At 36.7% G+C, this 26,257-nt stretch overlaps 1 protein-coding gene across 1 annotated transcript; it reads left to right on the top strand.

The window, feature by feature from the left end:
• Window positions 1-1,579: 1,579 nt before the first annotated feature.
• capn2l (calpain 2, (m/II) large subunit, like) lies at window positions 1,580-26,257 on the top strand. Its single transcript, XM_079808513.1, has 21 exons — window positions 1,580-1,965; window positions 5,791-5,860; window positions 6,582-6,700; window positions 7,095-7,228; window positions 9,621-9,789; window positions 9,929-10,012; window positions 10,094-10,179; window positions 13,942-14,016; window positions 14,139-14,299; window positions 15,795-15,964; window positions 16,145-16,156; window positions 16,287-16,498; window positions 16,588-16,624; window positions 16,707-16,772; window positions 16,864-16,921; window positions 19,869-19,933; window positions 20,056-20,124; window positions 20,239-20,317; window positions 20,398-20,514; window positions 20,599-20,657; window positions 25,811-26,257. The coding sequence occupies exons 1-21, from the start codon at window positions 1,729-1,731 to the stop codon at window positions 25,832-25,834; spliced, it is 2,103 nt and encodes a 700-aa protein (XP_079664639.1). The 5' UTR covers window positions 1,580-1,728; the 3' UTR covers window positions 25,835-26,257.

Here is a 26,257-nt window from a genome sequence, read left to right as displayed (position 1 = left end):
TCTACTTTATTAAATCCGCCGGTGGGCCGCCAACTTTGCCACCGGTGGTCCGCCACTGGCCCGCTGGTCGTATGTTAGCTGGGAACGCAGTTACAACGCACCCCATCTGCGCGCAAACCGGGATTTAAACCGCGGCTCGTGTCTTCTGCTGGTTAGATCAGCATTAAAGAACTATATCAACTTTTAAATAACAGATATAAGATTAGAATAATTCGGATTTGTCTTATTTTAAATAATCACAAAAAACAGAGATGAAAACTAAACTTGAAATTTACTATATGGTTAAATACATGTTCAGTAATAGGCTATCTTCCAGAGATTTTTTTAATTTTGGCGCAATTTTTTCTCATATGGCAACTAGTAAATACACTAAGTTTCGTCATTCTGACATGTGTGGAAAGGGTTAAAACATGCGTGTTACAACTAACCCCGCGTTAGGTTGTGCCCCGCGCTCCCCTATATCAGTATGGGGAACAGGTATGGGGCGCCGTTTGTAAAGCGGCTCACGCTGAAAATAACAGCAACATTTTGACACATTTAGCTTCAAACAATGTTTAAAAAACTGGTATGAATTTTTGGCGGTCACTTTTTTAGCACATTTACAACAATATTTATCAACTTAGAGATATTTTAAATAGTTAAATCTAAATGTTAAATCTAAATCTAAATCTAAATGTTAAATCTAAATGTTAAATCTAAATCTAAATGTTAAATCTAAATGTTAAATCTAAATCTAAATGCTAAATCGAAATCTAAATGTTAAATCGAAATCTAAATCTAAATGTTGAATCTAAATCTAAATGCTAAATCTAAATGTTAAATCTAAACGTTAAATCTAAATGTTACATCTAAATCTAAATGTAAAATCTAAATGTTAAATCTAAATGTTAAATCTAAATACAAAATCTAAATCTAAATCTAAATGTTAAATCTAAATGTTAAATCTAAATATAAATGTTGAATCTAAATGTTTCGGGTGAAACTAAATATTTAACTAATATGCAAATTCAGAATGCAGATAACCGGTTTTAACATTTAGATTTAACATTTAGATTTTACATTTAGATTTAGATGTAAAATTTAGATTTAACGTTTAGATTTAACATTTAGATTTAGCATTTAGATTTAGATTTAACATTTAGATTTAGATTTAACATTTAGATTTAACATTTAGATTTAACATTTAGATTTAGATTTAACATTTAGATTTAACATTTAGATTTTACATTTAGATTTAGATTTAGATTTAACATTTAGATTTAGATTTAACATTTAGATTTAACATTTAGATTTAGATTTAGATTTAGATTTAACATTTAGATTTAGATTTAACATTTAGATTTAACAATTAACATTTAGATTTAACATTTAACATTTAGATTTAACTATTTAAAATATCTCTAAGTTGACAAATATTGTTGTAAATGTGCTAAAAAAGTGACCGGCAAAAATTCATACCAGTTTTTTAAACATTGTTTGAAGCTAAATGTGTCAAAATGTTGCTGTTATTTTCAGCGTGAGCCGCTTTACAAACGGCGCCCCATAAACAGGACTGTAAAACAGTGCTACCAAAGTTTTTTTACACGCCAAGAACTTGTGCACTTTGTTGCACACTTGTGCCCAAATGAGAGGAAAATTTGACGCCACTGGCCACGCCCTCTCCATTTAAAGCGCTGTGAGCTGAGGTGTGCGTGTGTTTTCACTGTTTGTTGTGACGGACGCGCAGAGATGTCAGGAATTGCAGCGAAGCTCCAGCAAAACAGGGCGCGAGCAGCGGGCATCGGTACCAACGCTCAAGCGGTCAAATTCCTCACCCAGGACTATGAAGCGCTCAAGCGCGAGTGTCTGGAGGGCGGACGCTTATTTCAGGATGACATGTTTGAAGCCAATACATTTGCGCTTGGGTTCAAGGAACTGGGACCAAACTCCTCTAAAGTGCGCGGGGTTGAGTGGCTGAGACCAAAGGTGGGTGTAATAATACAATCCTTTTACATTTAAAATATGTAATAAAGTATGGTTTGAATTAAATCTAGCTAGTTAATTATTGTGTGTGTGTGTGTGTGTGTGTGTGTGTGTGTGTGTGTGTGTGTGTGTGTGTGTGTGTGTGTGTGTGTGTGTGTGTGTGTGTGTGTGTGTGTGTGTGTGTGTGTGTGTGTGTGTGTGTGTGTGTGTGTGTGTGTGTGTAATTGCCCTGGCTCCCATATTTAAATTGATTTGGCATGGACATTTCCCTTGTTTGCATGTTTGAAGCTATTCATACCCATACCCAACACCCTGTACATTCTTCTCAAACCAAGTTCAAATCTTTGACCTCTTTTCTAACTATTTTGCTCTAGGCCATCACACCTTGCTCATCTTGTTTTAGATGTTCAGTTAGTTACTCTAAAGCTTGGGTGTGTTCTTCATCATCGTTAGTTTTTTTTTTTTTTTTTTTTTTTGAGGCAGTTGATCAAGAAGCTGCACCTGTCCATAGTTATTATAGGTCCGTCAGATCATTGAATAGAAAGATAACAATAGATTTTAGAAAACAAATACACATCAGTGTGTTTTCAGAAGCCATCAAGGCAGCCAAGAAAGAACAAAAAGTCTACACTAATGACCATGTAAAGCCATTACTTGTTAGTCTGAACTTGTCAAACCGCTTCAGTACCAGACAGACTAGGAAGTTATGGGAACATACTCTCCCAAGAGCATTATCATTTTAAATGCTGCATGTGAATGCTTTGTGAGCCCCGTTATGCATTTCTGCTTACCAGAAGACCTTTTAGAGTCAATTAGAGTGAATATGATCCTTAGATGGATGGTTATTGTTGTATTCAAGAATGGTGTCAGTTGGACTCACAGCTCAACCCCTTGAGTGCTCTGGCTACTAAGGAAACAAGATGCACTTGGCACTTTCCACATATTAGGATACACTTTCGTGTCCATGAAAGGTTACTTAAAGGGTTACTTCAGCGATTAGCATTAAGCTTTGTATCAGTAGAAACCCGGTAGTATATTCGAATTATCATACTTTTCCCCCCTCATGTCCCCCGGAGACAAGAGAATTATGCATTTTATTTCTGGAAAAAATCCTCAGATGACGCAAATATCGTCATTTTGCGTCATCAGGATTTTTTGGCCACAGGCTAAAGTGCGGTGCATAGTGAGTGTTTCAACTTTTCAATGAATTCCTATGAAAGTTAAGCTTCCATAGGCAGGATATGAAAACGCGCCAGACTGCGTTGTGAATGATGCCGCGCTTACCTCAGCTCTGCTCAGCTCCTCGCTCTCATGATGAATGAAATCTGACTCCTGCTGCTTTTGCGGCGTGACTTTCATTTGGCTCACTCACACTTTATTGAAAAGACACGTTCAGTTTTTAATTGTAGTGTTTATTCTCTAACTGAACGAAATTATTTTATTACTATGAAAATCAAAACGACGGTGAGGGCGGTGTCATGGTGGGTAAGAGATAACCTGTGGCTGTGGCTTTGGGAGTGGCCTCATTCGGCAGTGAAGCAAGTGCATACTGGGAGTTGTTGTCTTTCATCCACATGAGACAAAAATACATTTTCTGTCTTTTCTCAGTCTAGAAGGCACCAAATTCAAAAATAATTTCACAAATAAATGACCCAGTTTAAATACACATTCCTATTCCCAACGCTGAAGTACCCCTTTAAGAAAACTTTAATATAACAGAAGTTGTGAAAATAAGCTGGTCCAACAATTAAAATAATACAAAAATATATTATTTTTGACATAATCTGTTGAGTGATATTCAGTGAGATATAAAACATTTTTAGCAAATTTGTAATAATTAAAACGAAAACAATTTAATTAATAACGAACGAATGAAAATCCAAAATTTTTCAACCCTGTTATGACTTGCCCCCTATTATAGAACATGTAGCTAACATTCTTTAAAATCATAACACCCAAGAAGAAACATCATTTGTAGGAGGACAAAATAATAAAAATTTTAATTGTCAATTATTGCACAAATTTCAGAGTTGACTGCTTAACCATTCAACCCTGTAACTGAATTTCCCCTGTTTTCTAGAAAATGTAACTTAAAATTGTAACACCCAAGAAGAAATATCATTTGGACCCTTTCAATGGCGGGAAGATAAAATAACTTAATTGTCATTGTCAATTTTTACACAAATTTTAGCGTTGACTGCTCAACCATTCAACCCTATCAGCTTATTGTAATAAAAATGATCAAATAACTATTTTTCTTTAAGGTAAATATATGTTAATCAATAACTACACACACCAACAAAATAACCACAACATTTTCCAGCTCCTACTGAGTTATTAGCTAATTTTGCAACCATGTTACTGCATTTCCCCCCTTTTCTAGAAAATGTAACTTAAAGGGTTCGTTCACCCAAAAATGAAAATTCTGTCATTAATTACTTACCCTCATGTCGTTTGACACCCGTCATACCTCCGTTCATCTTCGGAACAGAAATTAAGATATTTTAGTTGAAATCTGATGCCTCTGAAAGGCCTCCATTGGCTCAATGGCACTCTACACTCTAAAGACACTTAAAAGGTACTAAAGACGTCGTTACAAAGTCCATCTCACTACAGTGGTTCTAAAATAACTTTATGAATCGGCGACAATAGTTTTTGTGCGCAAAAAAACCCTAAATAACGACTTGCATAGTGATGACGATTTCCAAACAAAGCATCATGAAGCTTCAAAGCGTTATGAATCACTGAGCCGAATGATGATTCGGATCGCGTGTCAAACCGCCAAACTGCTGAAATTTGGCGATTCAAACCGCTGAATCGACTCAGTGATTCATAACACTTCGAAGCTTCATGAGGCCGTATTTTGAAATCGTCATCACTATGTAAGTCGTTATTTAGGGTTTTTTTGCGCACGAAAACTATTGTCGCCGATTCATAGTTATTTTAGAACCACTGTAGTGAGATGGACTTTGTAACGACGTCTTTAGTACCTTTTTAAGGGTCTTGAGAGTGTAGAGTGCCATTGAGCCAATGGAGGACTTTCAGAGGCATCAGATTTCAACTAAAATATCTTAATTTCTGTTCTGAAGATGAACGGAGGTCTGACAGGTGTCGAACGACATGAGGGTAAGTAATTAATGACAGAATTTTCATTTTTGGGTGAACTAACCCTTTAAAATTGTAACATCCAAGAAGAAATATCATTTGGACCCTTCCAATGCCGGAAAGATAAAATAACTTAATTTTCATTGTCGATTTTTACACAAATTTCAATGCTGACTGCTTAACCATTCAACCCTGTTTCTCAGGTGATTGTAATAACAATAACCAAGAAAATATGTTCCTTATGGTAAATATAGGTTAATCAGTTACTACAAATCAATAAAATAACCACAACATCTCTAACTCCTACTGAATTGTGTTATTTAGGCTAATTTTGCAACCCTTTTACTGCATTTCCCCCTTGTTATAGTAAAAATGAAACTTAAAATTATAACTCCCGAGAATAAATATCTTTTGAACCCTTCCAATGCTGGGAAGACAAAGTACCTTAATTTGTATCGTCAGACACAAATTTCAGAGTTGACTACTCAACCCTGTTACTCAGGTTACTGTAATAAAAATGATCAAGCAAATATTAAAATAACCACAAAATATTTAGTTATATGTTATTTAAGCTAAATGTTCAACCCCATTACTTGGTCCTACTTTGTGTCCTATTGTATGGAAAGAGCTGTGTGTTTGGTCATGTTGATTAAGCAATAAACTCATCTCTTGTTAAGGCAAACCTGTTATTAATGTTTTTGGAATGCATGTTTTGTCATCCAGCAACTGACGTCCAACCCAACATTCATTAGTGGAGGAGCGACCAGAACTGACATCTGTCAGGGTGCTTTGGGTGAGTCCATACCTGTAATATTAGCCTATTGTTGAGCTGGTGAAACTTTAGAAATGTTGATAACAAAAGATCATGTATGGAACTGCCCAATGTAGAATTGCTATCAGAAGTCAGCCATTGAAAAGCTGTTTTTCTGGTTGGGAAAGTTTCTTTGGAGGGTGGATAGAGGACATTGAAAAATCATTCAATTTGTACAGGGAAACACCCTCTTTGAACAGTCATTCTGGAATGGATGAATTCCTGTTGTAGAATATGGTAAAAGCTAAACATTTGTGTCTAGGATGCGACTCTAATTCCTAAGCAAACACATATGCACACCCTGCCAAACCAGCTTTTCTCCATACAACCCAAACACTGGTGTGCTTTAACCCTATCTTGGATCAAACGCCACTGTTTATCACATGCAAACATGTCCCACGGGACTACAGTTTTCCACTGTTACTGAAATTGTTTGATAAGAATCACAATCATGCCGCATTTGCTGAATTGATGACATTGACTTTACTGGCTATAAAGGAAACGCCTGCAATGCAAATTAGTTTGCAAAGTGTGTAGGAGCAGGAATAATAGAATCGGTCAATAGGAATTTACATTTGACCAACAATAGCATAGCATGTCATTGTTGAAGTTTTGCTTACAATAGCGTGTTGCAGATAACATGTTATAGTTTATTTAGTTTTGAAAACAAAGTTTTATCACATCTTCCTACCGGTTTCCCCAGGTGACTGTTGGCTTCTGGCTGCCATCGCTTCTCTTACCCTGAACCAGGATGTGTTCGCCCGCGTGGTCCCATCTGGTCAGACTTTTGACGGAGACTACGCTGGAATATTTCATTTCCAGGTTAATAGCCTCTCGTCACATGAAAGCCAACCAACCAAAAATATTACGACTATTAATACAGACCATTTTAATGTTTAAGTGTTTGATATCCTGAACCAATTTTTTATTATTGTTTTCTTTTTGACATAATATCAATAACATAATGCATTATTTATTTTCTTATTAATTAATACATTTATTAGCAATATTATTTATGAGAAATTGTCTTCCGATCTTAAAGTAATGGTACTTTTTATCGTTTTTTTGGGCTGTGTCTCCTTTTTAAGCTTCACATTTGATATTTGTTACCATACATTCAGAAACGACAGCGCTGTTATATCTATTTGACATTTTTCCTTGTAGACGTTGGTCAAACATTTGGATATATGTTCACATATGTCCATTGTCTCTTCAGTTCTGGCAGTACGGTGAATGGGTGGACGTGGTCATTGACGACCGCCTGCCTGCAAGACAGGGAGAGTTGCTGTTCGTCCACTCCGCCGAGGGCTCTGAGTTTTGGAGCGCTCTGCTGGAAAAGGCCTATGCAAAGTGAGTCTTTGTATCAGCTCAGCTCGGTAGATTAAAAGTCGTAGCCTCAAACTCATTTATACTCTTGAAAATAAAGGTTCTTTATTTCACGAACAACCTTTAATATCCACCTTTCCATTATATTCCACAAAAAGGTTCTTTATAGTGGAAAAAAAGGTTCTTTAGTTTATTTATTATGTCCGGTAGCGCTTTAGATTTCAGCCTGGAAAGTACTGCGTATGTAAAGCGAATTTACAGCGTAACTTTCTGTAATTATAGTGTAACTATAAAGTAAGTACGTGTAGGTATAAAAGTATGTGTAGGTGTGTAACGTACTGCTCCGAGACTTAACAGGTTGAGGATCCAAACGCAGCTTTATTAAAGGGAAATCCACACTCGTGGTCAACAAACAGGCAAGGGGTCATAACAAGTAATCAGTCCAATTAGGCAAACAAGACAGGAGAGACAGGCAAATGGGTAATCCACGGAACGGGCAAGAAATCCAAAACCAGAGACATGAAACCATGGAAAATGCTCAGAAATGCAGTGATACAACAAACAAGACTTCGCAGTGAATGACAGAGTGAACATGGTTTATATAGGCTGGGGTAATGGGGTAATGAGACACAGGTGTAAACAGTGAGTGCTAATGAGTCCGGGCAAAGGATTATGGGTAATGTAGTTTGTGATGGAGTGACAGTCCGGGGTGGAGTGCCCTCAGGTGGTAATCAGGGGCACTCTCACTGGTGATTGTGACAAGGTGCACTTCATTTCCTTAAGTAAAAAATACTTACAGTATAAATTGTGTGTTCTTTTTCCTAGTTGCCCCTTTATTCCCCAAATATTACATATTGTTCCTTTATACCTACACTTACGTACTTTATAGTTACACTATAGTTACCGAAAGCTACGCTGTAAATTCATTTTACTTACGCATTACTTTCCGGGCTGTAATCTAAAGCGTTACCCAATGATTTTTACACTAAGAAAAAATGGTTCTTTTAAAGGGGTCCTATCATGTTTTTTTCCCTTTTTCAACTTTAGTTATTGTGTAAAGTTGCTGTTTGAGCATAAAAAAGATCTGCAAGGTTACAAAGCTCAAAGTCCACTCCAAAGGGAGATCTTTTATTTAACAGAATTCACTTTCCAAGAACTACAACAAATGACTCGTTTGGACTACAATGCGTTTTTTTTTTCAGATCTTGTGAAGTCATAATGTTCCTCATTTAAATAATCTTCGCCCACAGAATACGCAAAAAAGGGAACGAGGCTTGGTTGAGCTGCATTAGAGAAGACAGTGTTGTCAAAGAGACGCTGTTTCCAAAACTCATTTATTTTTAATCTTCCTAAGGCTGACGAATTTACAGTGGTTCAAATTGTAAACTATTCCTGAACATCATAATCCCAACGTTTATCTGTGCGCTGCACATAATGTAGCTTCCAGAAAATAAGAGAGTACAATGCTGCTACGCACAAGAGCTGAAATGGAGCAGTTCCCACTTTGTCGGGACAATCTGTTGTTTGTACAGATTTACATACGAAGTATGTGTCATTATTTCTAGTTGCGTTTTCTATAAACAGTTCCAATTATACGTTTTATGTTGTTGCTATGATGTAAAAAAAGGGCAAAGCTTTGCCTCCGCTAGCCTGCTAGCCAACATTAGTGTTGATATAGTGTTTACTGGAGCGTTTGTAAGAGCTTTTGCCCCTTAGGAAAATTGACCATGGTTTTGTGACCGATTACTGTTTGTATTACCATAGTTTTCCAACAAATGTAATAATTAAATGGCGTTTAATATCGTATCTAAAATGTCTATATGAAAATTACAAATAAAAACATACCACTCTGAAACATGCTGTGAAATCTGTGCTGGCAAAGTCTGTGCATGAATTCCAGACAATCCTCTTGTTTGTTAACATTCTTAAGTCTGAATCAGGCTTGAATTGGTTTGAAATTGATGCCATCTTTAATATTTACATCTGAGTAGAGTGGTTATGGTAAGGGGCGTGACATTTCCAGAACATGCGCTAAGTGGTGCCAATCACAACACACTGGGCCAGCTAACCAATCACAGCACATTTCGGAAGGAGGTGCTTCATTGAAACAGGAAATGAACAGTGCGTTCGAGTCAGACTGGGAGAGAGGTGCTGTAATAATGTAAAATATGTGAAAAATAATGTTGTTTTTTTTAACAATCAAGCATGAAAGTATATTCTTGTACACCCAAAAAACTAAATCAAGACTTTGTAAAAGGGTATAATAGGACCCATTTAAGAACTATTTACTAAAAGGTTCTTTGGGAAACCAAATGGCATCGCTGTGAAAATCACCTTTATTTTTGAGAGTGTAGCATGTCTAAATGAAGTAGACTTCCTTGGAAATGATAGTGAAAAACTACTTCCTTGTCCTCAGGGTGAATGGCAGCTATGAGGCTCTCTCTGGTGGAAGCACCACAGAGGGTTTTGAGGATTTCACCGGAGGCATCGCTGAGGTCCACGAATTGGCGAAAGCGGGTCCAAATCTCTTCAAAACCATCCAGAAGGCTTTGAGCTGGGGCTCACTGCTGGGCTGCTCAATCGATGTGAGAAACTTCATATTTATGTGCAACCTAATTATTAGCAGTTTGTAACCGGATCTGTTGTGTAACCGTCAGTGAACTTTAATTATTTGCGGTGCATAACCGGTTCTGTTGTGTAATGTTTTGCTTCGGGTTGCATTAGATCACAAGCTCTGCCGATTCAGAGGCGATTACTAGTCAGAAACTGGTCAAAGGACACGCCTACTCGCTTACAGGAGCCGAAGAGGTCAGTGTTGAGTAGTACTTTCAAGAATGTATATGTCATTGTTTTGCATAGATCATTAAATGTTGCCCGGTGTCTGCACAGGTGGAGTACAGTGGCGAGTTAACCAAACTGGTTCGGATCAGGAACCCCTGGGGGCAGGTGGAGTGGACCGGACCCTGGAGTGATGGGTGGGTACTCACAATGTTACATGTCTGCAAATTGTTTAGCACATAAAGCTATGATTCTGGAGTCCGTTTGAGGAAAAGAGGTTATGCTGGTGGTGTTACGGAAAGTTACCACACCCACCCGTGGCTCCTTTCGGACATGTTTACTGGTTGAGAGACCTGAGTTGCTATGGGAACTTTGTTTAAGCTCTTGTGCCCTCAGGTGTAGGAAGAACCGGTTTAGTGCCGCACATCCTCCTTGTCACACAGTGTACACCTGACAAACTCTTCCTCGTTTCACAACTAAATCAACAGATTTTTTTAACAAACTTAACCCATTCACATTTAACTCATTACATTTTTTTTATGTTTTTCTTTATATATATATATGTATATATATATTATAATGCGTTAAATTGATCACAATTGTACGGTGGCCCAGTATTGCACAACACAACGAAATATAAAAAGCAAACATAAGTTCACAACACAACGAAAAAGCCACAACACAAATAAATCAAGCCACAACACAACGAAAAAGCCACAACACAACTAAATCAAGCCACAACACAACGGAAATGCTCCCAACCACTCGGGGGCACTCGGAGCGGGGTAAAGTTGCCACTGTTCTCTATAGAGTCGTCAATCTTACAAATAAATCAATACCACAATTAGTTTTAACAGTATGTAGGCTAACCATTGTTTATCGATATGAAATATTAATTTAAAAATCACCTACATGCATTATAGCTGCATAGTTATGCTCGAGAATGCTTTGACCCGATACCAAGGCGCTTAGGGAACGTCTTCCAATTCCACCAATTGGTTGAAACGTATAATTTGTATGAATTAAAATTGCTTTTAACATTTAAAAAAAGACATGTTAAAATTCCACAGCTTGATTGTATTGGTAAAACTGACTTAATAATGCACAACACAACATTGGAATTTGAAAACTAAAAAAAAGTTATTTTAATTCATACAAATTATATGTTTCAACTTGGTGGAATTGGCAGACGCTCTCTTAGCGCCGTGGCAGCGGATCAAAGCGTTCTCGAGTATAAATATGCAGCTATTATGCACGTAGGTGATTTTGAATTGATATTTCATGTCGATATACAACTGCACACTTAAAACTGATCGTAGTGTTTAAATATTTGTAAGATTGGCGAATCTATAGAACAATGCAAGGAAAACTAACTTTACCGCACTCCGAGAGTCCCCTAGTGGTCGGGAGCATTTCCGTTGTATGTTCTGGCTATTTCGTTGTGTTGTGGATTTTTCTTTGTGTTGTAGCTTCATTCTGTTGTGTTGTGGATTTATTTCGTTGTGTTGTGAACTTATGTATGCTTTTTAAATGTCGTTGTGTTGTGCACTACTGGGCCACCGTACAATTAACAGTAATATATTGAAGCAAGTTATTTTGATCTTTCTATTCGTCAAATAATCCTGAAAACGAATGTGGTTTCCGCAAAGGGATAGTTTACCCAAAAATTTAAATTTTGCTGTTAATTTACTCATCCTCAGGGGCCTCATTTATAAAACTTTGCGTAGGATTTGCGTCAGAATTGGCGTACGGATGAAACATAGGACGTGCGTACGCACAGAAATATTCGGATTTATAAAACCGTGCGCACGCACATCCTACGCAGTTTTCCCTTAATAAATCACAATCAATTCTAAATGTAGCGCAGCTTTTGCGGCTTCATGTCACGCCCATAGTTGCCCATAAATAGTCCGTGAAACGCCCACAAGTTAATATTCATAGGTTGCGAAATCATGGCAAACACAGAGAGGAAATAAAAAAAAAACGTAACTTCACTCAATGTGAGGTAGAAGTTATCGTTGGCGAGGTTGAAAAGAGAAGAAAAGTGTTGTTTGGAGGGCACAGTGTGGGCATTACTAATGCCAAAAAGACACTTGAGTGGCAAAAGGTTGCAGACGGCGTAAATGCTGTAGCCTCACAACCTCGGACTATCGCCGAAATAAAAAAGAAATGATCGGACATCAAAGTCGAGGCAAAAAAGCGTCTAGTGCTCCATCGCCAGAGTGTGTCCTCTTGCTGTCTGAAGATGCGTTCACTCCGAATCCTTCCATTCGCCACATCTTCTAATCTAGAGCACAAGATCAGCCATTGTGCGTCATTACGCATTGAGATGGGCATTTTATTTCCATCCATTTAATTGAATCTGACAAGCTACAGATGTCGGTTATAATCTACGTGGAAATGGGAAATAGTTCAGTGCAAATGTAATGTCTTGCAGCTTTCTGAATGGTTGAGACATACGTCATTTTATCAAAAATAAAACTAAAGGCATATATGCATGAATACCATGAACGTAGCTGATGAAGAAATTTTACTATGAAAACAACTTTCCCCAGTGGACAATTAATACATCTATCTATTTATCTATATATCTCCCTAATTATCTATCTATCTGTCTAATTGCATCTATCTGCTCCGCCAGACGGACACTTGACGAGAATATCAGTTTTGTACATTAGCTATTTCGTTGTTTACCATATTTATGAGGATGAATTGCAATGCATAACATGCCAATATTATTGCAGAACATATTTCATTTTTCTTTTTGCAAATATGTGTTAATTTGCATTTATGTTGTCATTTTCGTTTGATTTTGTTTGTTTTACACTGCAGATCGATCAAACGGGTGTTCGTGTAGGCTGTTCATTGTAAAACTTGCTTTGTGAAGTCTTAATGTTATTTATTAGAGGCATAGCCATTTCTTTTACACAACGGTCTACAGTTTCACACACTTTCACGTGTTTCTTCCATCTGCCGACTGTGTCGCCATTTCTCATTTCACCCGTTTTTGTGCGTACGCCTGGGTCAGAGTTTGCGTGAAGGACCGCACATTTTCCCGTCAAGTTTGCTTTTTATAAATACCAATTATTGCGTAGAGAGCGGCGTACGCCTTCTTTTGTGCGTACGCAACGTTTATAAATGAGGCCCCAGGTCATTTAAGATTTAGGTGTCTTTTTTTTCTCTCCAGTAAAACAGTAAAGAAGATTTTTTTTTTGCAGAAACTGTGGTCCTTGGTGATTCATTCAACGGCTACCGTCACTTTGAAAGTCAAAAAAACATATACATGCAAAACAAAATTAGTATCTGTGGCTCCTGACGATACATTGAGGTCTTATAAAGCGAAACGATCAGTCCGTGCTAGAAACTGAACATTATTTACAACAGTATTACCTGGAATCCACAGCCTCGGAAAATGGTTATGTGAAAACGATCAGAACTCGTGACAAAAAATCTGCATCTTATGATACTGAAATGTAGTTTGGCACTCAGGAGTTCGGGCCAGTTTATGTTTTTTGTTTGATGGCCTGAGATTAACAGCAAATTTAAATTTTTTTAGTGAACTATCCCTTTAAGCAGAACTGTTTTCAACATTGATAATAATAATAAATATTTCTTAAGCAACAAATCATCATATTATTTGCTATATAAGGATCATGTTACACAGAAGACTGAAGTAATGATACTGAAAAGACAGCTTTGACTTCATAAGAATAAATTACATTTTAAAATATTTTATATTTAAATTGTAATAATAATTCATAATATTACTGTTTTTACTGTATTTTTTAAATCAAATAAATGCAGTCTTTGTCAGAATAAGAGTTCTTTCAACAACAAAAAAAACTTTTGATTGGTAGTTTGTATGCATCAAAAGATAGTTTTTTTTTTCAAGCCGAATTTAACAATTTTGCTATATAATGACCTGGAAATTCACTGAATGTCATGTGATTGGTCTTTAGGTCGACAGAATGGCGTCAGGTCAGTGACAGTGACCGTGAGAAACTAAACTCCAAAGCAGAAGATGGAGAGTTCTGGTAATCTGCAAATGTTTTATTTAATAATTTTTTTCTACATTTTTATTTAGCATTTTTCCTACATTTTAGTTAAGTTGTTCTGCTGTCTTAAATTATTGACAAGATATTTATCTGCATACCAGGATGTCATACTCTGATTTCCTGCGTCATTACTCACGGGTGGAGATCTGTAATCTGACCCCTGATGCTCTGTCAGACGAAAGCGTCAATAAGTGGGCGCTGTCCAAATTTGATGGCAGCTGGAGGAGTGGATCTACTGCTGGAGGCTGCAGGAACTTCCCAGGTAATTAACTCAATCAAAACTACCTGATAATTATATTACATTATATGTAATATTATATATATATATATATATATATATATATATATATATATATATATATATATATATATATATATATATATATATATATATAAAATTAACTCAAAGGTATATATAAATATATAAATAAATATATAAATATATATATATATATATATATATATATATATATATATAATTAACTCAAAGGTAATTAACTCAATCAAAACTACCTGATAATTATATTACATTATATGTAATATTATATATATATATATATATATATATATATATATATATATATATATATATATATATATATATATATATATATATATATATATATATATATATATATATATATATATATATATATATATATATATATATATATATATATATATATATATATATATATATATATATATATATAATTTTATATTATATTCATGTAAATATTTGACCAAGAATACAAAAAAATTATACTAAAAGCAACAAAAAGCTAAACAAAAAATAATACTAAACAAAATCAACAAAAAAGAAAACAAAAGAATGTAAAAACAAAAGCAAAAACAACAACAAAAGGATACTAAACAAAAACAGCAAAAAGTATACTAAACTAAAACAACAGCAAAAAATATAAATAAAAAACAAAACAAATAATAGGGAAAAATGACAAACAGTAAAAACAAAAGTATACTAAACAAATGAAAACAAAACAAAAAAATAACAAACAAAAACACTGCAAAAAAACAAAAAGATACTAAACAAAATCAATAGCAAAAAAATACATAAAAACTAAACAAAACAAATTAAAATAAAACAAATGAATATCAAACAAAAACAAAAGCAAAAAACAACATCAAAAGGAAACTCAACTGAAACGGCAAAAAACGAAATAAAAAACTAAACAAAAACAAATAATAGGAAAACAAAAAAACGAACAAAAAAAGATACTAAAGCAAAAAGCTTACAAAAACTAAACAAAAACAACTAAAAAGAAAACAAAAGAATAACAAACAAACAGCAAAACAAAACTAAACAAAAAATACTAAACAAAAACAGCTCAAGAAATAGCACACAAAAACAGTAAAAAACAAAGGTATACTAAACAAAAACAACAGCAAAAAAACAAAAGTATATTCCACTGAAACAGCAAAAAAAATAAAAAGGTACTAAACTAAAACAACAGCAAAAAATGAAATAAAAAAGAGTAATAAACAAAATCAACTGGGAAAAAAATAAAATAAAAGGATACTCAACAAAAACAGCAGAAATAACTAAATAAAAAAGAGCAATATACAAAAAAGGATACTCAATAAAAACAGCAACAACAAAAAAATGAATTGAAAAGAATACTTTAAATAAAATAAAATAAAAAATAATACTAAACAAAAAGCTATTTTTTTTTTTATATTTTAAAGAATAATTATTACAACAAAAGCCATGTGTTTGACCTTTGTTTTGTTCGTGGCAGCTTCGTTCTGGATGAACCCTCAGTTCTTGATCAAGCTAAACGAGGAGGATGACGACCCGGCTGATAATGAAGTGGGATGCAGCTTCGTTGTGGGTCTGATCCAGAAGAACCGTCGCAAATTGAGAAAGGCCGGAGAGGACATGCACACCGTTGGCTTTGCCATCTATGAGGTGAGCAGCCGTCTACAACACTGTCTACACACTGGAAGTACACTCACACAGCCAGACTTATGACTTTCATCACAAAGTCTGATCCATCTTTCCAGCTTAATCTGGCCAAGAACTGTCAGAAGTGATAAGAATTGATTATTTGGTTATTATAAATAATATATCTCTTCTTGTTGTCCACAGGTTCCTCAAGAGGTATGGACTGCACATACTGAAGCACAAAATGACCATAAATACAGTACAAATTCCACTAGTGTCTTCATCCGTTCCTCTTAAAGAGATAGTTTACCCAAATCAAATTTCTTATTGAAACATTCTGTTGTAGTTTGTCGGGCAGAGGAACGTCCATTTGGATCGTAACTTCTTCGTGCGACATGCCTCGGCGGCCCGTTCTGAGACCTTCATCAACTTGCGGGAGGTGTGCTCTCGTTTCTGTCTGCCCCCCGGCGAGTATCTCATCGTCCCGTCCACCTTTGAGCCCAACAAAGATGGAGACTTTTGTGTGCGCGTCTTCTCTGAAAAACAGGCTGAGTTCCAGTGAGTTCCTGGATAAATTCTGGCCCACAATACATAGATTAGTCCTAATGAAAGTTGTGTCTCCTTACTGAAATGTGTTTGTTTTTTAGTGAGCTTGATGACCCTGTTGAGTGCAACGTTCCTGAGGTACATTTTAGCACCATGTTCAATATGAATATAATACTGTATTGTGACACAAACATGCATTATTTAAATTTTAATCTTGCAGATTGATGTGAAAGAGGGTGATATTGATAGCCGGTTCAAGGGTCTCTTTGGAAAGCTTGCTGGGGCTGTGAGTATTTCAGGATAATGATTTAATCATGCTGTTTTTGTTCATATTCATTTTTCTAAACCATGTCCAATCATATTTTTTCTTCCCCAAGGATGCTGAAATCTCACCATTTGAGCTGCAAAATATTCTGAACAAAGTGATATCTAACCGTAAGGAGGCCATTTTTCCATTTGCTTTTTATATTACGTATAGATTACATTTGTAAAATATAGTAAATTATTTATTTACATAGTAACATGTTATAATTTGTGATTTATTTATAAAAAAATAAATCCTAAATAAACAATTTACAACAATACATAAATTATGTTATAATAACTTATTTTATATATATATTATATATGTATGTATGTATGTATGTATGTATGTATGTATGTATGTGTATATATATGTGTATATATGTGTATATATATGTGTATATATATGTGTATATATGTGTATATATATGTGTATATGTGTGTATATATGTGTGTATATATATATATATATATATATATATATATATATATATATATATATATATATATATATATATATATATATATATATATATATATATATATATATATATATATATATATATATATATATATATATATATATATATATATATATATATATATATATATATATATATATATATATATATATATATATATATATATATATATATATATATATATATATATATATATATACTATATTGCCAAAAGTATTATGACACCCCTCCAAATCATTGAATTCAGGCATTTCAATCACTTCCATGGCCAAAGGTGTATAAAATCAAGCACATAGGCATGCAGACACTTCTTCAAACATTTGTGAAAGAATGGGTCGCTCTCAGGAGCTCAGTGAATTCACGCTGCCATTGGACTCACGCTTCTCTGTCTGGCAATCCGATGGACGAGCCTGGGTTTGGCGGTTGCCAGGAAAACGGTACTTGCCTGACTGCATTGTGCCAAGTGTAAAGTTTGGTGGAGGGGGAATTATGGTGTGGAGTTGTTTTTCAGGGGTTGGGCTTGGCTTCTTAGTTCCAGTGAAAGGAACTCTTAATGCTTCAGCATACCAAGACATTTCTGACAATTTCATGCTCCCAACTTTGTGGGAACAGTTTGGGGATGGCCCCTTCCTGTTCCTACATGACTGCGCAGCAGTGCACAGAGCAAGGTCCATAAAGACATGGAAGAGCGAGTTTGGTGTGGAGGAACTTGACTGGCCTGCACAGAGTCCCGACCTCAACCCGACAGAACACCCTTGGGATGAATTAGAGTGGAGACTGTGAGCCAGGCCTTCTCGTCCAACATCAGTGTCTGACCTCACAAATGCACTTCTAGAAGAATGGTCAAAAATTCCCATAAACACACTCCTAAACCTTGTGGAAAGCCTTTCCAGAAGAGTTGAAGCTGTTCTAGGTGCAAAGATTGGGCCAACTCCATATTAAACCCTACGGATTAAGAATGGGATGTCATTCCAGTTCATGTACATGTAAAGGCAGACGTCACAAAACTTTTGGCAATATAGTGTATATTAAAATACATATATACACTGATCGCACGCTATATACAGCTCTGGAAAAAATTAAGAGACCCCTGCAATTCAGCATCTCTAGATGTATGGCAGCCATTCCATTCCAGTGTCTGTTGAATTCCAGTAGAATGAGGTGCTTATTTAATCAGGAAAATTATTAAAAAAAAACACTGCTGTGGTCATCCCTATCCTCTTGCAATAGAACCAGCTGGATGGCAAATACAGCAAAAGTAATTGTAATAAAAAAAATAAGTCTTGACCATGCCAAAAGAGTTGAAAAGGAAAGTTTTGAGTGAGGATAATAAGGGTTAAATTCTGGCTTTACTGGCAGAGGGATACAGTGAGCGTCGGGTTAGTGCTTCCATCCCTAAAATTTCAAAGATGACGGTTCATAGGAACAAGGTCAAGCAGCAGACATTGGAGACAACAAAGCTACAGACCGGCAGAGGGCGAAAACGACTCTCCACTGACCGAATGACCGCAAACTCATTTGAATGTCACTCAAAAACCATAGGATGACATCAAGCGACCGACAAAAAGAATGGCTAACAGCAGCTGGGGTGAAGTGCACGCAAGGACGGTTCGAAACAGCCTCCTAGGAGCAGGGCTGAAGTCGTGCAAAGCTAGAAAAAAACCCTTCATCAATGAGAAGCAAAGAAGAGCCAGGCTGAGGTTTGCAAGATACCATAATGATTGGACTGTAGAGGACTGGTGTAAGGTCATCTTCTCTGATGAGTCCAATTTTCAGCTTTGTCCAACACCTGGTCATCTAATGGTTAGACGGAGACCCGGAGAGGCCTACAAGCCACAGTGTCTCGCACCCACTGGGAAATTTGGTGGAGGATCGGTGATGATCTGGGGGTGCTTCAGCAAAGCTGGAATCGGGCAGATTTGTCTTTTTGAAAGACGCACGAATCAAGCCACGTACAAGGTTGTCCTGGAAGAAAACCTTCTTCCTTCTGCTCTGACAATGTCCCCCAACTCTGAGGATTGTTTTTTCCAGCAGGACAATGCTCCATGCCACACAGCCAGGTCAATCAAGGGGTGGATGGAGGACCACCAGATCAAGACCCTGTCATGGACAGCCCAATCTCCAGACCTGAACCCCATTGAAAACCTCTGGAATGTGATCAAGAGGAAGATGGATGGTCACAAGCCATCAAAAAAAGCAGAGCTGCATGAATTTTTGCACCAGGAGTGGCATAAAGTCACCCAACATCAATGTGAAAGACTGGTGGAGAGCATGCCAAGACGCATGAAAGCTGTGATTCAAAATCAAGGTTATTTCACCAAATATTGATTTCTGAACTCCTCCTGAGTTACAACACTGCATCCTTTTTGTTATTTTGACCAGTTGTCGTTTTTGGCAAATAAATGCTCTAAATGACAATATTTTTTATTTGGAATTTGGGAAAAATGTTGTCAGTAGTTTATAGAGTAAAATACCCAAACACATACCTATAAATAGTAAAACCAGAGATACTGATTATTTTGCAGTGGTCTCTTAATTTTTGCCAGAGCTGTATATACATTATTGACCATTTTCTAATCTTTTTTAAATTTTTTTAGGCAAAGACATTAAAACTGATGGATTTAGTTTGGACACTTGCCGCAACATGGTCAATTTACTGGATGTATCCTTTTGAATAAGCGCATAAGATGCGATGAACTGGATCAGTTTTACTAAAATAATTAGAAATGACGCAAAGAAAGTTTGGTCGATGTATTTCTATTCTTTCCTTTATTGATGTCTCAGAAAGACGGCAGTGGAAAACTAGGCATGGTCGAATTCAAAATTCTCTGGACTAAAATTGAGCTGTACCTGGTATGTTTTCATGCTTCTATCATTTTCATTTATTTGTACAATCCAACTTCAAAAGTGGCAGATGGTTATAAAATGTTGTGACATTGCGGTCTGCCTGTGCTTGTGTACTGTCAGGACATTTACTGTAAAAATGACGCGGACAAGTCTGGCACAATGAGCTCTATGGAGATGAGAGGAGCCATAGAGAAAGCAGGTCAGATATTGCGTCTTAAAGGTACAGTTCACCCCAAAATGGCAGTTGTCATTTAATCACCCTCATGTTTTTTTGCACAGGCTTCTCTCTGAGCAACCCTCTACACCAGATCATGGTCGCACGCTACAGCGACCCCAATCTCACCATCGACTTTGACAACTTTGTGGGCTGTATTATGCGTCTTGAATGCATGTTCAGTGAGTGTCTGATAGTGTTTGCACCATTGGAATAAAGACTGAGATGTAAATGGTGCGCTTACATATCTAAATTCTCATTTGCAGAAATTTTTAAAAAGCTGGACAAGGACAAGAGTGGCACAATAGAGCTGAACATGATGGAGGTTGGTGTCTTTGTTAGTCATGCGACTTCAGTGAAGCTTCTAGAATGATCTAATCTTTCACCAAATTATGAGTCAAAAAAGACTTTTATTACTTTTGTATTACTAGACTCCAATTCTGATTCACCACACTACACTCTTAGAAAAGAAGGTTCAGAGGGTTCTATAGAACCCTAGAGTTCTTGACTCATTTTTAAAGAACCCTTTATCCTAAAAAGGTTCTATATAAGTATAACTGTCATAAATGATTGCATAATACTTTCATGTTTAACAGGTTATTTCATTTGTTCTAGTTTTAAAGGTCCTGTTCTTCGTGATCCCATTTTTCAAACTTTAGTTAGTGTGTAATGTTGCTGTTAGAGCATAAATAATACCTGTAAAATTATAAAGCTCAAAGTTCAATGCCAAGCGAGATATTTTATTTAACAGAAGTTCCCTTTCAAAGCCTACAGCGAACGGCCGGTTTGGACTACATCCCTGTACATCCTGCTTTAATGACGTCAGTAGAACAGTTTGTTGACTAACCTCCGCCCACAAGAGTACGCAAAAAACGGGGCGTGGTCGTGTTGCTCTCCCACGTGGAGAAGAGGAAGTGTTGCGTTCGTTTGCGTTTGTAGAGTGAGTTTGTCGCCATGTCGTCGAGACGCTGTTATTTCCATCCTGGAGTCAAATCACCTTTCTTTGGCCAGGGACGCTGTAGTTTGAGTGTATGCATCCCCGTTATGGTAAGAGGCGTGACCTTTCCGGGCAACGTGCGCTAAGCTGCTGTCGAATCACAACACTGGAACCGCTGGCCCAATCAGAACTCGTTACGTATTTCTGAAGGAGGGACTTTCAAGCCATTTTGAGGACCGTGAAAACAGCGGTATACAGATAAGTAAATTGTGTGAAAAATACTGTGTTTTTTTACACACGAAACATGAACACGTTATATTGCACACTGTAAACACAATCAAAGCTTAAAAAAAACACGAAAAACGGGAACTTTAAGGTATTTTTACGAGCTGTTTAATTCATAAAATGAAATTAATTAACTAACACTAAATCCATAAAATGATCCCATTATGTAGCCTGGCGTGGCCATACTCAATTCTAGTCAGAATATGAGTCTGGTACCGCTCCATTGAGCTTTGATTATGGGGCGTGTTTCAACTGAGCCAGGAAAGACCTCAATTGGATAGACCCACAACCAATCAGAGCAACGGAGCGACGCATAACGTTAGTTGTCAAATGTCAACAGAACTCAACTGCACTGTGTTGCCAAGTCCGCGGGTTGAAGCGACCCCAATTATGTGATTTATATAAACCCAGGAATGCAAATTTTAGCAGGCAACCTTGCCAAAATAACATATTTTGCCAACCAAACGGCATTTTTTTTCGGAGAACCCCCCGGAAAGTTATTGTTTTGGGCTATAGTTTTGAGTAGCAATTGTGCGCGACATTGCAAAAACACTTGGAAACCCTGTCTGCACGCACGCTGGATTAAGTAACGTTACAAGAAAAAGATGAGTGTAAACGATCTTTGCCAGTAATAAAATAATTTAAGGATACACAGAGTACTTACCAACACGATCATCGTTTCTGAGAGAAATAGTGAAGGTGAACGCATATACGAACAAGTTCTCCGTTTAGGATGAGAGCAAATTCAACCCAAGAGCCTTCGATGACGTGGATGATTACGCTACTGTTGATCATCTGTCCATCATCGTCTAAAGCCCGCCCTGACAATTTCATTGGTCCGAACAGTTTCTGTTCGGGCATAATTCCTCCTCTATGGAGCGAGTCCAGACCGAATTGCCCGAGCAAAAAAAATTGTGGGCGGGGCTAAATTCGGCTGGCATCCAGGCTACCCATTATGGGGATCCTTGAAGGGATCCCCTTGTGTTAAAGGGATAGTTCACCCAAAAATGAAAATTCTGTCATCATTTACTCACCCTCAAGTTGTTCCAAAGCTGTATGAGTTTCTTTGTTCTGCTGAACACAAAAGAGTGAAGAATGTTTGTAGCAAAGCAGATTGACTATTGACTACCATAGTATTTTTTTGTTCTACTATGGTAGTCAATAGTTGCTCTATTTGCTTTGTTACAAACATTCTTCACTCTATCTTCTTTTGTATTCAGCAGAACAAATAAACTCATACAGCTTTGGAACAACTTGAGGGTGAGTAAATGATGACAGAATTAAATTTTTTGGGTGAACTATCCCTTTAAGACTTTGTATGACTTAATATAACATAAATAAGGTACTGAAATATGTAGAAGAAAACATGAAAGATCTACGTTATTTAAAAAATCCATTACATATTTGGACAATGGGCGGCACCATTTTGTTTGCATTCTATGTTGATGATATAGAATGGTTGCACTCTGCAATCAACTTGCGTTCCCCTTAGCTATTTTTAACACACCACAACTCGAAAAATGTTTCAGAGTTAAAAAAAATAAAATAATAATAATTTATTGCTTTGTAATTGCATCTTGAACACACGTGCAAACAAACTCACACACACCAACAGATTGGCACAAGTCAACCCTCATGTATAACATTACAGCTGATTGAGCATGTGTGTACGCGCGCCAATCTGTTGGTGTGTGTGAGATTTTGTGTGCATGTGTTTGAGTGAGTTACATGCAATTACAATTAAGTTAATTGGTTTTGTTTAACTCTAAAACATTTTTCGAGTTGTGTTGTGGGAAAAATAGCTACGGGTAGTGCCAGTTGATTGCCGAGTGCAACCATAGACAGTAAAAGAAATGGACACAGCGACCCCATAGACTTCAACGCAGAAAAGTGAAGTCAATTAGAAGCACTCACTTCCTGATGGCTGAGCGTACTGCACAGCCTCAGACTGAGCTTGACGACATAGATGTGACGTGAGCAACCTGTCTGACAGTTGTAGTCTTCTAGTAGTTGTGCAAAGTGAAATCTGAATCACCGAATCTTGCAGAGACAGAGAGCGCGAGCAGGGGAAACTTTGGGGAAGTATTCTGATTAATTATTTAGTCATTTTGCATAGTATTTATTTATTTTAAAATCTAACGCCAGTATGCCATTTTAAGTTAATGCATCCTGTCTATACGGGTATATACGGTAATTTCTCAGAGTCGTGTGGTTATGACGCAATCGTTAGCCTATTTTTACAAAAACGGCTTCTACAGGGCGATAGTGTAAGATACAGGGTAATGGAGCCTTTTTTACATTGTCGTGTTTCTTTAGAAATAAACAATGGACAAATGGAGTCTTTAAACGCCTCAGATGTAAAGTTATTCGCTGTCAAAGTGACGCCAAAATGAATGGGAGTCAATGGAATGCTAACTGCAGGTGATGGCTTGGTTAGCAATGGCTGCCCCTATGGAAGGTACGCTTTCCGGGTGTAGGATTACCCCCCTTGAGTGCAACCATTCTACGTCATCGACAATATGTAATGGATTTTTTAAATAACGTAGATCTTTCATGGGTTTTCTACTACATGTTTCAGTAAGAGACATAATTTGTTATATTAAGCCATACAAATCTTAACACCCTTTAAAAGGTTCTATATGAAGTGCCTGACAGAACTCGCTTCTATAGAACATTTTGTTCTAAAGACCCATTCACACCAAGGACGATAACTTTAATGCTAACGTCTAAAATTTGTTCTAAATATAAAAGAATAGCAGAGTTAAGTCTGATGTCACGCGGCAGCGCTTGCGGGTCCAAACGCTCTCTCATACCACAAGAAAAACAACAAACGGTGCTAATATACACACACAATGTGGTGTAACACTACAAAACAAATTATAATCATAACCTTTATCTCCATACCAAAATTCCAGATAGCCAGACAGTGATTCATCTTTTATAAATTGTTCATATTAATGTCTGTGACTCTGTGAGCACAGAGACTGTTGTGTAGACTGTAAGTATTTAAATGTTTTGACTTTTTAAAATGTTTAATATGAATAAATAGTGCTCATAAACGGCTGTCGATGGCATTCTCAAGTGAAACGAGTTGAGGTTTGGACCCAGAAACGGCGTTCCTTACGTCACGACTTAACAAGCTGATGAAAAAACATCGACAGCCAATCAGAATCCACCCTGCTTTAAGAGCTCAAGCATTTAAAGGTCCTGTTCTTCGTGATCCCATTTTTCAAACTTTAGTTAGTGTGTAATGTTGCTGTTAGAGCATAAATAATACCTGTAAAATTATAAAGCTCAAAGTTCAATGCCAAGCGAGATATTTTATTTAACAGAAGTTCCCTTTCAAAGCCTACAGCGAAGGGCCGGTTTGGACTACATCCTGGTACATCCTGCTTTAATTACGTCAATAGAACAGTTTGTTGACTAACCTCCGCCCACAAGAATACGCGAAAAAGGGGGCGTGGTCTTGTTGCTCCCTCGTGGAGAAGAGGAAGTGTTGCGTTTGGTTCGGGTCGGTTGCGTTTGTCGCCATGTCGTTCAGACGCTGTTATTTTCATCCCGGAGTCAAATCACCTTTGTTTGGCCTTCAGGGGCTGTAGTTTGAGCGCGTGCATCTCCCCGTTATGGTAAGAGGCGTGACCTTCCCGGGCAACGTGCGCTAAGCTGCTGTCGAATCACAACACGGGAACCGCTGGCCCAATCAGAACTCTTTACGTATTTCTGAAGGAGGGACTTCATAGAACGAGGAAATTCTCAGGCCGTTTTGAGGACAGTGAAAACAGCGGTATACAGATAAGTAAATTGTGTGAAAAATACTGTGTTTTTTTACACATGAAACATGAACACGTTATATTGCACACTGTAAACACAATCAAAGCTTTAAAAAAACACGAAAAACGGGACCTTTAAAGCGGTAAACATCAAAACTGCAGTGCACACTTATAATAAACAGAATAATATCGTCTGCTGGTGAGGACGCCAATATAAATATTGTAATAGTTATCATTCTTGGTGTGAACAGGCAGTTGTGAACAGTGTAGAAATGGAAGGTCAAGTTGAGTGCATTGCATTGTGGGACACAGTATTCCATCTTTCTACATTGCACAATACAGATAATGTGAATATACTTGGGCACAGTATTCATATTAAATCCTGCAGAAACAGTTATGGTTATGGTATGGTATGCTCTTCCAAATATATCCTGTGCTTTTGTTCCCAGTCGATTGACTCTAGAAATGTATTTTGTCTCCCTCTAGTGGCTGAATTTTGCCATGCTTTGAAGAAAATGAGCAGATTCTGGACTGCTGGGAGAAGATCTGACAAGTTTCTTATGTATAATGCTAACATTGACATCCAATTACTTGGAGACAGAGTGAAAAATAAAAAATGATGTCACTATTTTCTACATGCTCAGGCCTGCATCAAACTAATCACTATCTTCATATAGTAAAAAAAAACGGGTTCCTATGCAACGTACTAGAATTTATTTTAATGGTGGTTTAGCTGGTTAGTTGTTGCTTATTTTATTGTACAGTTCATAGAAGGATAAATTCTATGAAGAATACTATGATAGAAGAACAATACTATTATGATAGAGGAAAAAATATGTTAGATACAAACAGTTTATCCTTTCCAGAATGTTTTTCCATTTTTTGTATAACTGGAATACAATAAACAATAAATAAAATTAAAAATCGTACATT

This window comes from Gobio gobio (genome assembly GCF_949357685.1).
Source record: "Gobio gobio genome assembly, chromosome: 24".
Classification (NCBI taxonomy): domain Eukaryota; kingdom Metazoa; phylum Chordata; class Actinopteri; order Cypriniformes; family Gobionidae; genus Gobio; species Gobio gobio.
Note: the sequence above shows the minus strand (reverse complement) of the source record. Positions and strands in the feature narration are given on the sequence as shown.

Excerpts from the sequence above, each read along its gene's own strand:
- capn2l (XM_079808513.1), top strand. The coding sequence starts at position 1,729 with ATGTCAGGAATTGCAGCGAAGCTCCAGCAAAACAGGGCGCGAGCAGCG. Across the intron at positions 16,773-16,863 it reads TTGGAAAGCTTGCTGGGGCT|GATGCTGAAATCTCACCATT; the intron begins GTGAGTATTTCA and ends TTCTTCCCCAAG. Across the intron at positions 20,125-20,238 it reads CTAAAATTGAGCTGTACCTG|GACATTTACTGTAAAAATGA; the intron begins GTATGTTTTCAT and ends GTGTACTGTCAG.